The 13,014-nt window shown below is 42.6% G+C and overlaps 1 protein-coding gene across 1 annotated transcript; it reads left to right on the forward strand.

Moving 5' to 3' along the window:
• Positions 1 to 602: 602 nt before the first annotated feature.
• gpx7 (glutathione peroxidase 7) lies at positions 603 to 6,058 on the forward strand. The gene is made up of 3 exons (XM_066692069.1): positions 603 to 887; positions 4,975 to 5,236; positions 5,441 to 6,058. Exons 1-3 carry the CDS (start codon positions 756 to 758, stop codon positions 5,602 to 5,604), a joined length of 558 nt encoding a protein of 185 aa, XP_066548166.1. The 5' UTR covers positions 603 to 755; the 3' UTR covers positions 5,605 to 6,058.
• The last annotated feature ends 6,956 nt before the right edge of the window (positions 6,059 to 13,014 follow it).

Genomic DNA, 13,014 nt, shown 5'->3' on the forward strand with positions numbered 1-13,014 from the left:
TTGAGTAACTTGTATTAAAGCAAACAAGCTGATTAAATACATCAACACAGAAAAGGCACAACCTATACTAGAGGCCCTGTTGTACAAGAAGTAGGAGATGCTCTGAAAACACAATTTTCCATTTTAAATGATCCTTTGGCTGGAGCAGTGTTGCCAGATTGGGGGGTTTTACCTCACATGTGGGGTGTTTATAAGTGCCCAGGGGAAAATTTTGGGGTAACATTTGTATGGGGGGAAATCTTGAGAGGTAATTTGTTAACCTGGAGGGATTTAGGGATTTGCACAGTGGATTTGCAACTCTGTCACTGGAGGCTTGCATTGCTTTCTGGGAAGCCGACAACAGTGTCTGCGAATTGGTTGACTTCAACTTTGTGAGAGTGAGAGTTTTTGATCTATATAATCCTTATCCATCCAATATAGATTAATCTAATTTAAAAAAGTTTTAGAAAAAACTCTCCGTAAAATTGTATATTTATCAATGTCATGGGACTATCTATCTATCTATCTATCTATATTGTAATGGTTAAATATGAAATATGACATCTCAATGATCAGATCAGCAATGTTACCATCCTATCTACATCCCTACAACGGGCTTACTGGAGTTTACGACATCTGCTTGCTTTGCGTCACTGACGCGTCACGTCGAAAAGCTCTATCTCAAATCACTGCTGAGGGAATGCCTGGAGTTTGACACCAATCCAGAGGAAGAGCCCGGGTCTTGTAGAAACAGGGTTGTTGAGCTAACTTCCATCATGCTTTTACGGCTGTTCGCCCTGCTGCTCCTCTTGTCCAGTTTGTTAGAGGCTAAACAGAAAGATTTCTATACGTTTAAAGTGGTAAACATCAGGGGGAGGCTAATATCCCTGGAGAAATACAGAGGCTCGGTAAGTCTGCAAGAAAGAAGTGTGCAAGAACATCCGAGCAACTAACTGCAACTAACGGTGGTTTGCGTGTGCATGCATGCAGTCAAATATAGCAAACTGCATGATATAGCATGATGATGTATGGTGTACGCTGTCGAACCTATTTTTTTCTTCCAATAAAATACTAACCTCAATCCCTGTTGTCCAATTTCTGGATGTCTTCAGTGTCCATCGTGTGTCTACGTGGCAAGCCATCTGCACCCAGAAGCCTGGAGTTAATCCTGCGACTTGCTCGGCTGCTTGCATGTGTAGGGATAAGGGGCGGCGGTACAGCAGTGTCTGATGGGCTGAGGGTTCGTGTTGTGTCTGGTGCAAAACAAACTTGGGCAACACGATTAAATTAGATTAGAAGAAAATCTTTCGCTAATGCAGACTTTGAATGACTGAAAATGTGTTTTCCTGCGGCTTTCGTAATGCGGCGAATGTAACATTACATTGGAACACTGTATCAATTACAACATATTAGTAATTATACAGTGAGGGAAAAAGTATCTGATCCCCTGCTGATTTTGTACGTTTGCCCACTGACAAAGAAATGATCAGTCTATAATTTTAATGGTCGGTGTATTTTAACAGTGAGAGACAGAATAACAACAAAACAATCCAGAAAAACGCATTTCAAAAAAGTTATAAATTGATTTGCATGTTAATGAGGGAAATAAGTATTTGACCCCTTCGACTTAGTACTTGGTGGCAAAACCCTTGTTGGCAATCACAGAGGTCAGACGTTTCTTGTAGTTGGCCACCAGGTTTGCACACATCTCAGGAGGGATTTTGTCCCACTCCTCTTTGCAGATCCTCTCCAAGTCATTAAGGTTTCGAGGCTGACGTTTGGCAACTCGAACCTTCAGCTCCCTCCACAGATTTTCTATGGGATTAAGGTCTGGAGACTGGCTAGGTCACTCCAGGACCTTAATGTGCTTCTTCTTGAGCCACTCCTTTGTTGCCATGGCTGTGTGTTTTGTGTCATTGTCATGCTGGAATACCCATCCACGACCCATTTTCAATGCCCTGGCTGAGGGAAGGAGGTTCTCACCCAAGATTTGACGGTACATGGCCCCGTCCATCGTCCCTTTGATGCGGTGCAGTTGTCCTGTCCCCTTAGCAGAAAAACACCCCCAAAGCATAATGGTTTCCATCTCCATGTTTGACGGTGGGGATGGTGTTCTTGGGGTCATTCCTCCTCCTCCAAACACAGCGAGTTGAGATGATGCCAAAGAGCTTGATTTTGGTCTCATCTGACCAGGGCAGGGGGACCTTGCGGGCGCTGCAGGATTTCAGTCCTTCACGGCGTAGTGTGTTACCAATTGTTTTCTTGGTGACTATGGTCCCAGCTGCCTTGAGATCATTAACAAGATCCTCCCGTGTAGTTCTGGGCCGATTCCTCACCGTTCTCATGATCATTGAAACTCCACGAGGTGAGATCTTGCATGGAGCCCCAGACCGAGGGAGACTGACAGTTATTTTGTGTTTCTTCCATTTGCGAATAATCGCACCAACTGTTGTCACCTTCTCACCAAGCTGCTTGGCGATGGTCTTGTAGCCCATTCCAGCCTTGTGTAGGTCTACAATCTTGTCCCTGACATCCTTGGACAGCTCTTTGGTCTTGGCCATGGTGGAGAGTTTGGAATCTGATTGATTGATAGCTTCTGTGGACAGGTGTCTTTTATACAGGTAACGAGCTGAGATTAGGAGCACTCCCTTTAAGAGAGTGCTTCCCTTTAAGAGAGTGCTCCTAATCTCAGCTCGTTACCTGTATAAAAGACACCTGGGAGCCAGAAATCTTGCTGATTGATAGGGGATCAAATACTTATTTCCCTCATTAACATGCAAATCAATGTATAACTTTTTGTAAATGCGTTTTTCTGGATTTTTTTGCTGTTATTCTGTCTCTCACTGTTAAAATACAACTACCATTAAAATGATAGACTGATCATTTCTTTGTCAGTGGGCAAACGTACAAAATCAGCAGGGGATCAAATACTTTTTTCCCTCACTGTACATATTATTAATACATGAAACAATGTATTCGGTCCTGCTTTCGTTGTCTGATGTAAAGGCTAGACGTACTGCAAATCGTCAATAAACTTAATATATGTAAATATAGTAGGCACGTATATACATATATTGTAAATGGATTAAAACATTTCACATTGTTTCAGTTGTATGTGTTTTTCTGAACTGCAGAGTAGAGGGCAGTATTGATCCACACGCCATATACTCTACTACCTCAGCCAGGGAGTCCCAAACCGATCCAGGAGAACCCCCTGTCCTGCTGGTGTTTGTTCCAGCTGAGATCTTAATTGCTTAATTGAATCCTTAATTGAACTAACAATGCATAATGAGGCTATTGTGGTATTAATGCCACCATACCTAAACACACACTTTGTTAAGTTGCCTCAGTGAGGGCGTTTAGCATTTATTGTCCTGGGTCTTATGTATCTGATTTAATTTTTCACCTCTTTGACTTTGCTGCAGCCCCAAATTTGCCCCAATGTCTGGAAATAGATTAGGACAATTTGCCCTTCAATCACAATATTGCCTAAGATATATACAGTAATGGAGGTACAAAAAGCAAAAGGCCCTCCAGCACTTTAAGCAAGGGGGCGTGCTAACCCCAGGCAGATAAAGGAAACAAGTTTATACACATTCAGAGCCAAGACAAGTAAAGACTCGACCACCAGGTGGGATGGACAAGTACTTTGTCTTTATGTGTAATCTTTCTTACATTTCCTAGACCACCGCCACCTCTCTCTATCTCTAAAAGATAGCCTTTGTTATGTAGAATAATATAAAGTTTGGACAGACATACATCCTTATTAAACGCCATTCTGGTTCCTTGACTAGCAACACTATCATTTTTTAACCAGTGCTCCGAAGATAGGATTCCTGTAATCCTCCAAATGCCCACATGATGTCACCATTTGTTTTATATTACACACTTCAGTCACAACATCTTTAATGCACAGAGCAACAAAATACACTGGATATATTTATATATGTGTGTGTGTGTGTATGGATATATAGTTATGTAGGTATCGAATGAAGAAACTTTGTTCCATTTTAAATTGCCAATGAGAAGTAAAAGACGCAGTCAGGCTCTTTTCTGTTAATCATCCTCACTACAAAGGATACAGAGACTTGATGCTCAGAGCCATTACATCCGTCTTATTAAAGCTTGAGCCCAGGGGTGTAAAAAGTGCTCCTCGCCTGATGATATTTCCCGAGAGGCTCTCAAGAGCGCAGGAGTGTGATGTGCAGAGAAATTACAGGCCCAGTAATACACACTATCCCATTGAACTCCATAATCAAAGCAAGGGATGCATTCTTCACTGCGTCTGTTGCTTATAACTATTTGTAATGAATGTCGCATTATTTCTAGATGAGTTCAATAGTTATCTTTTTTCCCTGCTTTTTTACCAGATGGGTGGGAAACAGCTGGGACTGCGTGTCATGAATCGGTCTGTTTTTTTCCCCCTTCCTTGCCAAGAATTAAAAATCTCAGGCGTCGCAATTCAAGGAATGTTTTTGCTTTTTCTTCGATAACAGCTGAACACGTTTCAGACCTGACGCGTTAGTAACTAATTCAACAACAGTGCTGTGCTGTGAATGGAAAGAAAAAGGAAATTAGAGTCTCCAGGCAAACGAACATCTGACATTTTGATACCTTGTTGTAATTCTGCAACCGTTTTAAGGGATGCACCACCACAGCCATATGCTTTACTGCGAATAGCATCCCTTTTGGCTGAAATCAAGGCCATTTTGCATGTTGAAGCTGAGAAGTGCCGTCCAAGAATACAGCGTATTGTGTAGCCAATACAGTCCCACTATACACTCCCCCACTGCTCAGGTCAGGGCCGGCAACCTGGCCTTGTTTCTCCAGCTTCTCTCGCTTACATCAACATCATACAAAGAAAGGACTCTGTGGAGTAGAAACAAAACCAACAAACACAAGCAACCGGCGCACAGGAGGCAGGTTCTGTCCTTGTTGTGGTCCCAGTGCAAACCAAACCCTCTGTCTGCCCTGTGTGTGCGTGCGTGTGTGCAGGTGTCCCTGGTGGTAAACGTGGCCAGCGAGTGTGGCTTCACCGACGGACACTACAAGGAGCTGCAGCAGCTCCAGAAGGCCTTCGGGCCGTACCACTTCAACGTGCTGGCCTTCCCCTGCAACCAGTTCGGCCAGCAGGAGCCCGGCAGCGACAAGGAGATCGAGAGCTTCGTGCGCACCGTCTACGGCGTCTCCTTCCCCATGTTCAGCAAGATCGCCGTGACCGGAGCCGCAGCCAACAACGCCTACAAGTTCCTGATCGGTAGGTGAAGTATTCAAAAGAGGAAAACTTAATCAAAGCCTTCAAAGCTGCCTGCCTGGGTGCTTCTCTCTACATGGGCGTCAGGGGTTCCCAGTTTGAGGGTTTAGGAAGATAGGCAAAGAAATGTAAACGCCCTGTTTCTAGGAATTGCTCCATCCCTGTCCCACGCCATCCCTGCACAATCCCCTGCCGTTCTTTTTACAGAGTCTTTGGGGAAGGAGCCCAACTGGAACTTCTGGAAGTACCTGGTGGACACCAATGGCAAAGTGGTGAACGCCTGGGGACCCGACGTCTCGCCCACGGAGGTCAAGCCCCACATCTCGGAGCTCGTGCGGCAGGTCATCCTGAAGAAGAAGGACGAGCTGTAGCGCGAGGGCCTGGGGCGCTAGGGTTGGGCCGTGGACGATCTTCTCGTCTGTTAAAGCCACTGCGACCATTCCCCTCCGACATCCAGACGTAGGGCACAATCACACGGACCACAACACACACACACACGTTTAAGTGCACATTTTGCCCACAGAGGTTGGTTAGTTACTGTAGTAGTCTCACACAGACCTCTCACGCATTTATTTCGAATCTGAGGCCCGCGATTATTCTCTAATTTAAGTCACTGAATGTGAATTACAATGCTGTCATACCAAAGATGGCTGTGCGTCAGCCCTGTATCGTTGTGTGAGAAATGTATAGACTGAGTGTTTCCTTAATGATGTGTCTGTTGTCCTGCCTTTCATTGGGCGACAGAGCCCAGTTTCCCAAGTGAAATAATGTGTCAGTTTGGTTTTTCTATGTGTGGAACAATAAACAAGCCTTTTTATATAGATATATACGCACAGAAAACACTCTTCTTTAAGATAGAGCCAGTGGGTACGAAAGAGAATGGCTCCCAGAAATGCTGCAGCTTAATGATATCAGCCAAGTCTATAATCTATAACTACAAAGAGACGCACAGCCCATAATTTGTCTTTTATGTTTACTTTTATGTATTTTATATATATCCGTAGAAGAAATGTGCACAATTTCAATGCAATTACGGTGTTTTAGCATGGATGTGTGTGTGCCGTGAGTCATCCAAAGAACACATCGATGCGCTTCCACTCAACAGCAGCGAGTCTCGGCCCCTGGGCTGCGGCTCTCCGGTCAACATATGTAAAAGGTTAGCATTCAGAGTGGGGAGCCAGACCGAGCACATGGTAACTCATGATGAATTGGTTAGTTTAAATATGACACCCTGGGATGTTGTTTATTGATGATCAGCAGCGGGGCGGTTCAGATTGTGCTAATCCAATCTGTCATGAAGGAGCTGCAGGGTTGCACTGCGCTGTTTGATCAGTGTGTTCTCTGCGTGAACCACCACATCGCCTCACAGAGTGCTCTGATTAAATGAAACTGGCTTTGTTGCTCATTCAGGGACATTTAAATATCTATAAATAATCCCACCTTGTTATTAACAAACAAAGCTCTTGTTAGCCCATGGAATACACCTGTAGATGCAATCAGTCTAGCAGAGAACCTGACACACACAACCAGTCTGGACAATAATCAAATAAATGACATGTAAATGATAGGGAAACGATATTGTAAGAGATGGTAATAAAATAATATATAGAAACACAGGATCTGGTCATTTATAGGTCGAGATCTCGAAATGAAAATCCATGTATGGGATTAATTAAAAAGATCTACAAATATTAAGACTTACATTTGTCCATTCAGTGGGTTATATTGTAATTAAAATGTTCCCTTTTTATGTTTTTCCTGTAAAACTAAATCCGAAGCCTTGAACCCTCAGGTGCGAGGAAACTCTTTGAAAACATCAAGTGGTTCTCTCGGCGCCCATGTGAATTCCTCCCCCTGTCATGTTCCTTTGAGCTGAATTAGTCTTTATTCTCGCAAGGTTATTCGGGCGCTAATTTCAGTGTTCCTTCCCTCAAAGCATTCTGTTTATCTTGCTTATTGACGAGAAAATAACCGAACAATCACTTTTCCCTCCGATGAGGAGAAAGTGTTGGCTGCATCCGAGGGTTTCACATCAGTCCAACAGAAAAGTGCAATGAGACGTAGTTGTAATAAGGCTGGTCTGTCTCCATGTCATAATGCTGTGATCTCTGACACGGGCCATCATTCAAACTGAAAACCACTTAAAGCGTCATCTTCACCTGCTGGACAACTCTTTTTTTTTCTCCAATTTAATCATTTATTGAACAAGGTGATAACGAATGCATGTGTTTATGCCAGTCTTGGTGTCATAAAATATTAAATATAACTATAAGGTCCACTCCAGCTCCAGTCTCCCACACCCACCAAATCTCTTCCCACACTCCCCTGTGATGGAACGAGCTCCTATGAAACATCAGGACCACCCCATCCCCGAGCCCCTCTCCAGTACAACCTGAAAACTCATGATGGGTGACGATGTAGTCATATAAGAACATAAGAACATAAGACAGTGTCCAATCGAGAGGAGGCCATTCGCCCCATCGCGCTCGTCTGGTGTCCATTAATAACTAAGTGATCAAGGATCCTATCCAGTCTGTTTTTGAATGTTCCCACATTGTCTCTTCAGCCACATCGCTGGGGAGTTTGTTCAGATTGTGACGCCTCTCTGTGTGAAGAAGTGTCTCCTGTTTTCTGTCTTGAATGCCTTGAAGCCCAATTTCCATTTGTGTCCCCGGGTGCGTGTGTCCCTGCATGTTCTACAATGGTTTTATTTATTACATGATGGAGGAGTAGTGGTCAGGGCTCTGCACTCCTGTGCAGAAGGTTGGGCGTTCAATCACAGAAGGGGGACACTGCTGTTGTACTACTAAACAAAGTACTTTACCCAGAATGCTCTAGTAAAATCCCACATGGAATTAGGCCACGTTCCCCTGGGGGTCAGGTGACAAACATATCTGCACTCCTGTAAACGCTGGTGACTCCTTAGCTGTCCAAGGAAGTTGTTACTTTACATAATAATATAATAGTAATATAGGTGTCTTTAGAGAGTGCCCCTCCGCCTACAGGGTCTGGCTCCTGTTTTCTCCGTTCCTCCACAGGTTTGCCGTTCCTGCGCGGGCGACCGCCCAGCAGATCTTATACGGTCCTGCCAGGGGATTAACATCTTCCACCCTGAGGTGCTGGTGGCGTGTCGTCTGCGCAGTGAAGCAGGCCCTGTGGGAGGGACGGAACATCTGTCTATTCAATAAGCAGGAGCTGGACCCGACTGTCATCGCGCGGAGGGGCATGGTGTTTGTGAAAGACTACGTCAATCTGGAGGTCCATCAGAGGGGCAAGGAGGAAGCCTATAAGAACTGGCACATACAAGATCTGGGGGAGCTCAGGATCCCATGATGGGACCCACCTCCGGGGACGGCCATCTCCCCCTGCTGGAGCCCGAGTCCAAGATCTTTTAACCATTTTATGAATGATTGTTTCTAAAATGACTTTTAAGAATGAATTTTTAACTGTTTTTAAAGATTTAGTTGTTTTTAAAACAAAAATTGTTTAGGGGTTTTTTGGTTTAGTTTTGTTCTATTTTTTTGGCAAATACATTGTCCGTTTTGGATTTAATTTTAAATGCATTGGACCTTTTTTGTTTGTTTTTTATTTTTACCTTTTTAATTGTTTTTTTATTTTGTCCAATGCATTTTCAGTTATTTTCAATGTATTTGACTTTTATGTTGGTTAGCAGTTTTGCTTTAATCACGTTTGTTTTGTTGTTTTGTGCACTTGTTTATTTAAAGTTAAGTGTTTTTTTTGGTTTTGTTAAATCACAAAGATTTTAAAAAATTGTAAGTGATTTTAAGAATTGATTTAAAAAAAAGTTTTTAATCATAAGTATTAAAAATTTGAATTGTTTTTATATGTAATGTGAAATACTACAAACAATAAAACAGTGATATAGGTGTCTGGGAATGACCTAATAAACCAGCTAGAATCACATTTCTTCCTACACACTCCCACTTCATTATTCAATTACAATTAGAAAACATCCATACAAGATGCAGGGGATGCAATCCAGTTATGTTATATGGTTATGTTATTAATGGTATTCTTAGTATTATAAAGAATGAATGCATTAAAACAGGATTACGCTAAATTAAAATAATTTTGTGTTGAATTATGGGACGATCATTTAAGCTTCCTGTCTTTTATGTCAGTTTGCATAAACTGTTTGTTGTTTAGTTAGTTTGATGAGGTGAGTGATATTAGTGTAATATCATAATATCAAGTGAAAGTTGGCATTCAGTCACACCTTTCCTCTGAGGAAGGCAGGACAGGTGCATGAAACGGGTCTGAGGTCCCTGGCAGTAAATTGAATATTGCACATCAAGCATGTGTTGTTTACTGCAGCCTTGCAGCCGTTGTAGCATTTATTTCTTTATTTCAGTTTATTCTAAAAGGAATCTCATTTGAAAAACCTAATTATAAATGCGATGTTTTGGCCTCGGAAGCTTTAGATTTAAGTTCAAGGAGAGGAAAAAGAACAGCATTATAATATAATTTGATATAATACGGGTTCATTACACCGTAAGTGATTTCAAATGTTTTACAGCCAGAGAGCCTTTTAGCAAAACAGTTTTCCTCGCTCTAATGTTCCCTAATTGGCACCTGCGTCTTCCTCAGCCCCCAGTGAAGAGGCTCATAAATGCCACATCGCTCTTGGGCGTCTGTCCCAGTGCCGGGCGAAGGAAGGCCCAGCGACACCAAGACATTTCCTCGTGGTCTTCACTGCAGTCACACAAGGGGAAGAAACATGCTCGTAACCAATACTGCATAGTAATTTTGAGCTTCGTTAATCTTACCGTTTATGATGCGGGAAAAAGTCACATCGAAGTCCCCTGAAAGAGCTTTAATGTATCCTGCTGTCAGGCCCGATCCTGGCTGTGAAGACTAAGTGCATTGCTTTATCCTCGTCCCGCCAGGAAAATAACAACCACACTGACCTTCGAACATACTTTTACAACTCTATCAAACTTAAACCTTTGCGTGAATTAAATATTTAAACCTCGCTTTACACAACGGGAATTGTTAGGCCTAGAGACCAGATAATCGAAGTGTAGCGCCCTCGTGTGCAGTGGCTGTTTGAGGTAGTGTGAGTCACAACCACAAAATTCAAAACATCGACAGCATGTCTCTATAATTTCCTGTCTTAATTGAGAAGGGTTCCTTGATGGATGTCTTAGCCAAATAGAGGCCTACAAAATGGAAATTGGGCTTCAAGGCATTCAAGACAGAAAACAGGAGACACTTCTTCACACAGAGAGGCGTCACAATCTGAACAAACTCCCCAGCGATGTGGCTGAAGAGACAATTTGGGAACATTCAAAAACAGACTGGATAGGTTCCTTGATCACTTAGTTATTAATGGACACCAAACGAGCACGATGGGGCGAATGGGCTCCTCTCGATTGGACACTTTCTTATGTTCTTATGTAGGGTGTGACTTGCATCGATGCACACGACTCGAGGACTGACTCCTGATGTTTCATTGCTCTGACCAGTTCAGCAAAGGAGTCGAAATGCTTTTGAACGGCACTTGACAACAACAGCTAGGATTATCACTAATGCAGCCATGGCTTACTGACTTACTCAAGGACATCACAGTTCCCCCTAATAATGTTGATTTCAAGGGTTGTATATTAATCCGGCGTAGTTTAATTACATATACTCCACCTGAGTACTTGTTTGTGTGTGTTTTGAGAGCTCTCCTTCAGTATGGCAGTGGAGAGCAGTGAGAGAGAAGCCCAACCCCTGTGTGGGACGCGGTCTTGTGTTGTGTTCCTCAGGTTGAGCACAGAGAGAAGTGGATGTCCCGAATGTGTGTACTTTACTAAGGATCAGGGTCAGAAAAATGTCTGGATATAATCTGCTTAGCTCAAGGATCAAGTAAGGTGAAGAGGTGAAGTCAGTTTTGCTTGTGTCAGCCTCACGTTTAGAACAATATGACCTGATAGCTTTTGCAGCAATGTTTCTTTCTTGAATCACACTAAAAGCACACATTTACCAGCCATCGACTTGGGCTTGCTGAAGCCTTGCAGACTTGTGTTGTTGTTCCCCAGACTGTTTTTTGTCTGGACAAACCATAGTTCTCAAGATCAGAATATTTTCATTGCTGGAGTCAGATACCACACCTCATTAAAAATGAAATTACTCTGCACAGCCGAGCAGCCCAATCCGGCAAACATGAAAGACACAAAGACGTGCTTTATTCACGTGTGGCGATCACGTTTGGTCAGGTCTCAGCTTCTGCTTTGACTGTGGAAGACTTTAAAGCAAAGGATAATTAACATGCATTAGACATGCGTATTTGTTATAGTTGGAGTTGCTTTGCTTCTTTTGGAAAAATATACTTTTGATGTGGCGCGCATTACAGTGCACAGATGAAACACTTTGATACATTAATGATACCAGTGCAGTGCAGATGGGAACATATGAACCATGAAACAAAATCACCAGTCTCTATACTGTGTAATGGATTTAAATTAAGAAGCTCTTTTTAGTCTTGAGGTGTAAAAACACAAAAATATTAAGGCAATAAACTGTCCCACTTCCAAATGCTTTTGTGATTGGATGCTGGTATCTTTCAACCAAAATTACTTTGACTTGAGGTATTAGTTAATTAAAACCTTTTTAATGTGAAAAAGGACATTCAAATGCTTTTAGTAGTGTGACACAATCGGACAATCATTTGCAGATTTATGTTTCAGAATAGTTCGATGGGTGAGAAAAGGGGAAAAGTCAGGCTTAAGACCAATGGTCGTTCTCCGTTTCTCGACTCCACTCCACGTGGGAAAGCTTATCTAGTTCAATCTCTGTTCAGAGGTCCAGACAGGAATAAAGTCACTGACTATCCAATCAATATTCTTTGTTCCTGATGAACAGATTGCATGTGTTGTCTCATGCTTGACAGCCATTCATTTTCTGATTGCTGTTCTGTCATCGTCATCATCATTTTTATTATTATGTATTAATTGGCAGATGCCATCATCCTTTATCATGCCAAACACAGGCTTAACATTTATTTTGTTTAGATGTGTCTCGAATATTATCTGCACTTCTATTTATGTTTAGTATTCTAGGCTTGATTTTCTAGGCATGCTTAGACAAAACCATCCCGTCGCAAAGGTTAATCGAACTGAAAACAAGAGAGTTGCTTCACAGGGAGGCTCAGGGATTGACCCGGCCCAGACCAGGGTCAGAGGCGTTGTTCAGATTTCAAACTAGTGTTTACCGTACAGCCCCGTGATTCGCTTTGATAACAGACCACAGGTGGGTACCTATCGCCAGTCTTGGGCTCTCTAAGGCCAGGGATGTCAGAAAACATAAATCATGTTAGATACAGTGAACACGAGAGCAAACACAGCCCCTAATTACAGCAAACCTGCATTTATTAATTCAGCAGAGAGAGAAAATGAGAACAAACCAACAGGATTGCGAACCAACATGGAGGACTAAGGTCTAAGTGATAATAAATCCGGTGCTTCAGAGGAGGAGAAGGGATTTTATATTACAATGGTGCAAAAGCCCTTATGTATTCTGTGCCACTAGCTGCTTCTTGTTCATCATCCTTATCATCCCATTGTGACAGATAAAGAAATCCGGCTGAGAGCAGCATGGATTCTCCGTGGATTAAGATTCTCAAAAATATTAGTTTTAACCCCAGACCTCTGCCCGGCACAGCACTTGTTAAAAATCTCATGTCTCTTTTTATGTATTCAGGTAAGCTTAGTCTACCCTCATTCACTTGACTGAAACTGACAAATTAGTCTTCCCCAATACACCGTGACTGGAAAAGT

The sequence above is a fragment of the Amia ocellicauda genome, chromosome 19, assembly GCF_036373705.1.
Source record: "Amia ocellicauda isolate fAmiCal2 chromosome 19, fAmiCal2.hap1, whole genome shotgun sequence".
Taxonomy (NCBI): domain Eukaryota; kingdom Metazoa; phylum Chordata; class Actinopteri; order Amiiformes; family Amiidae; genus Amia; species Amia ocellicauda.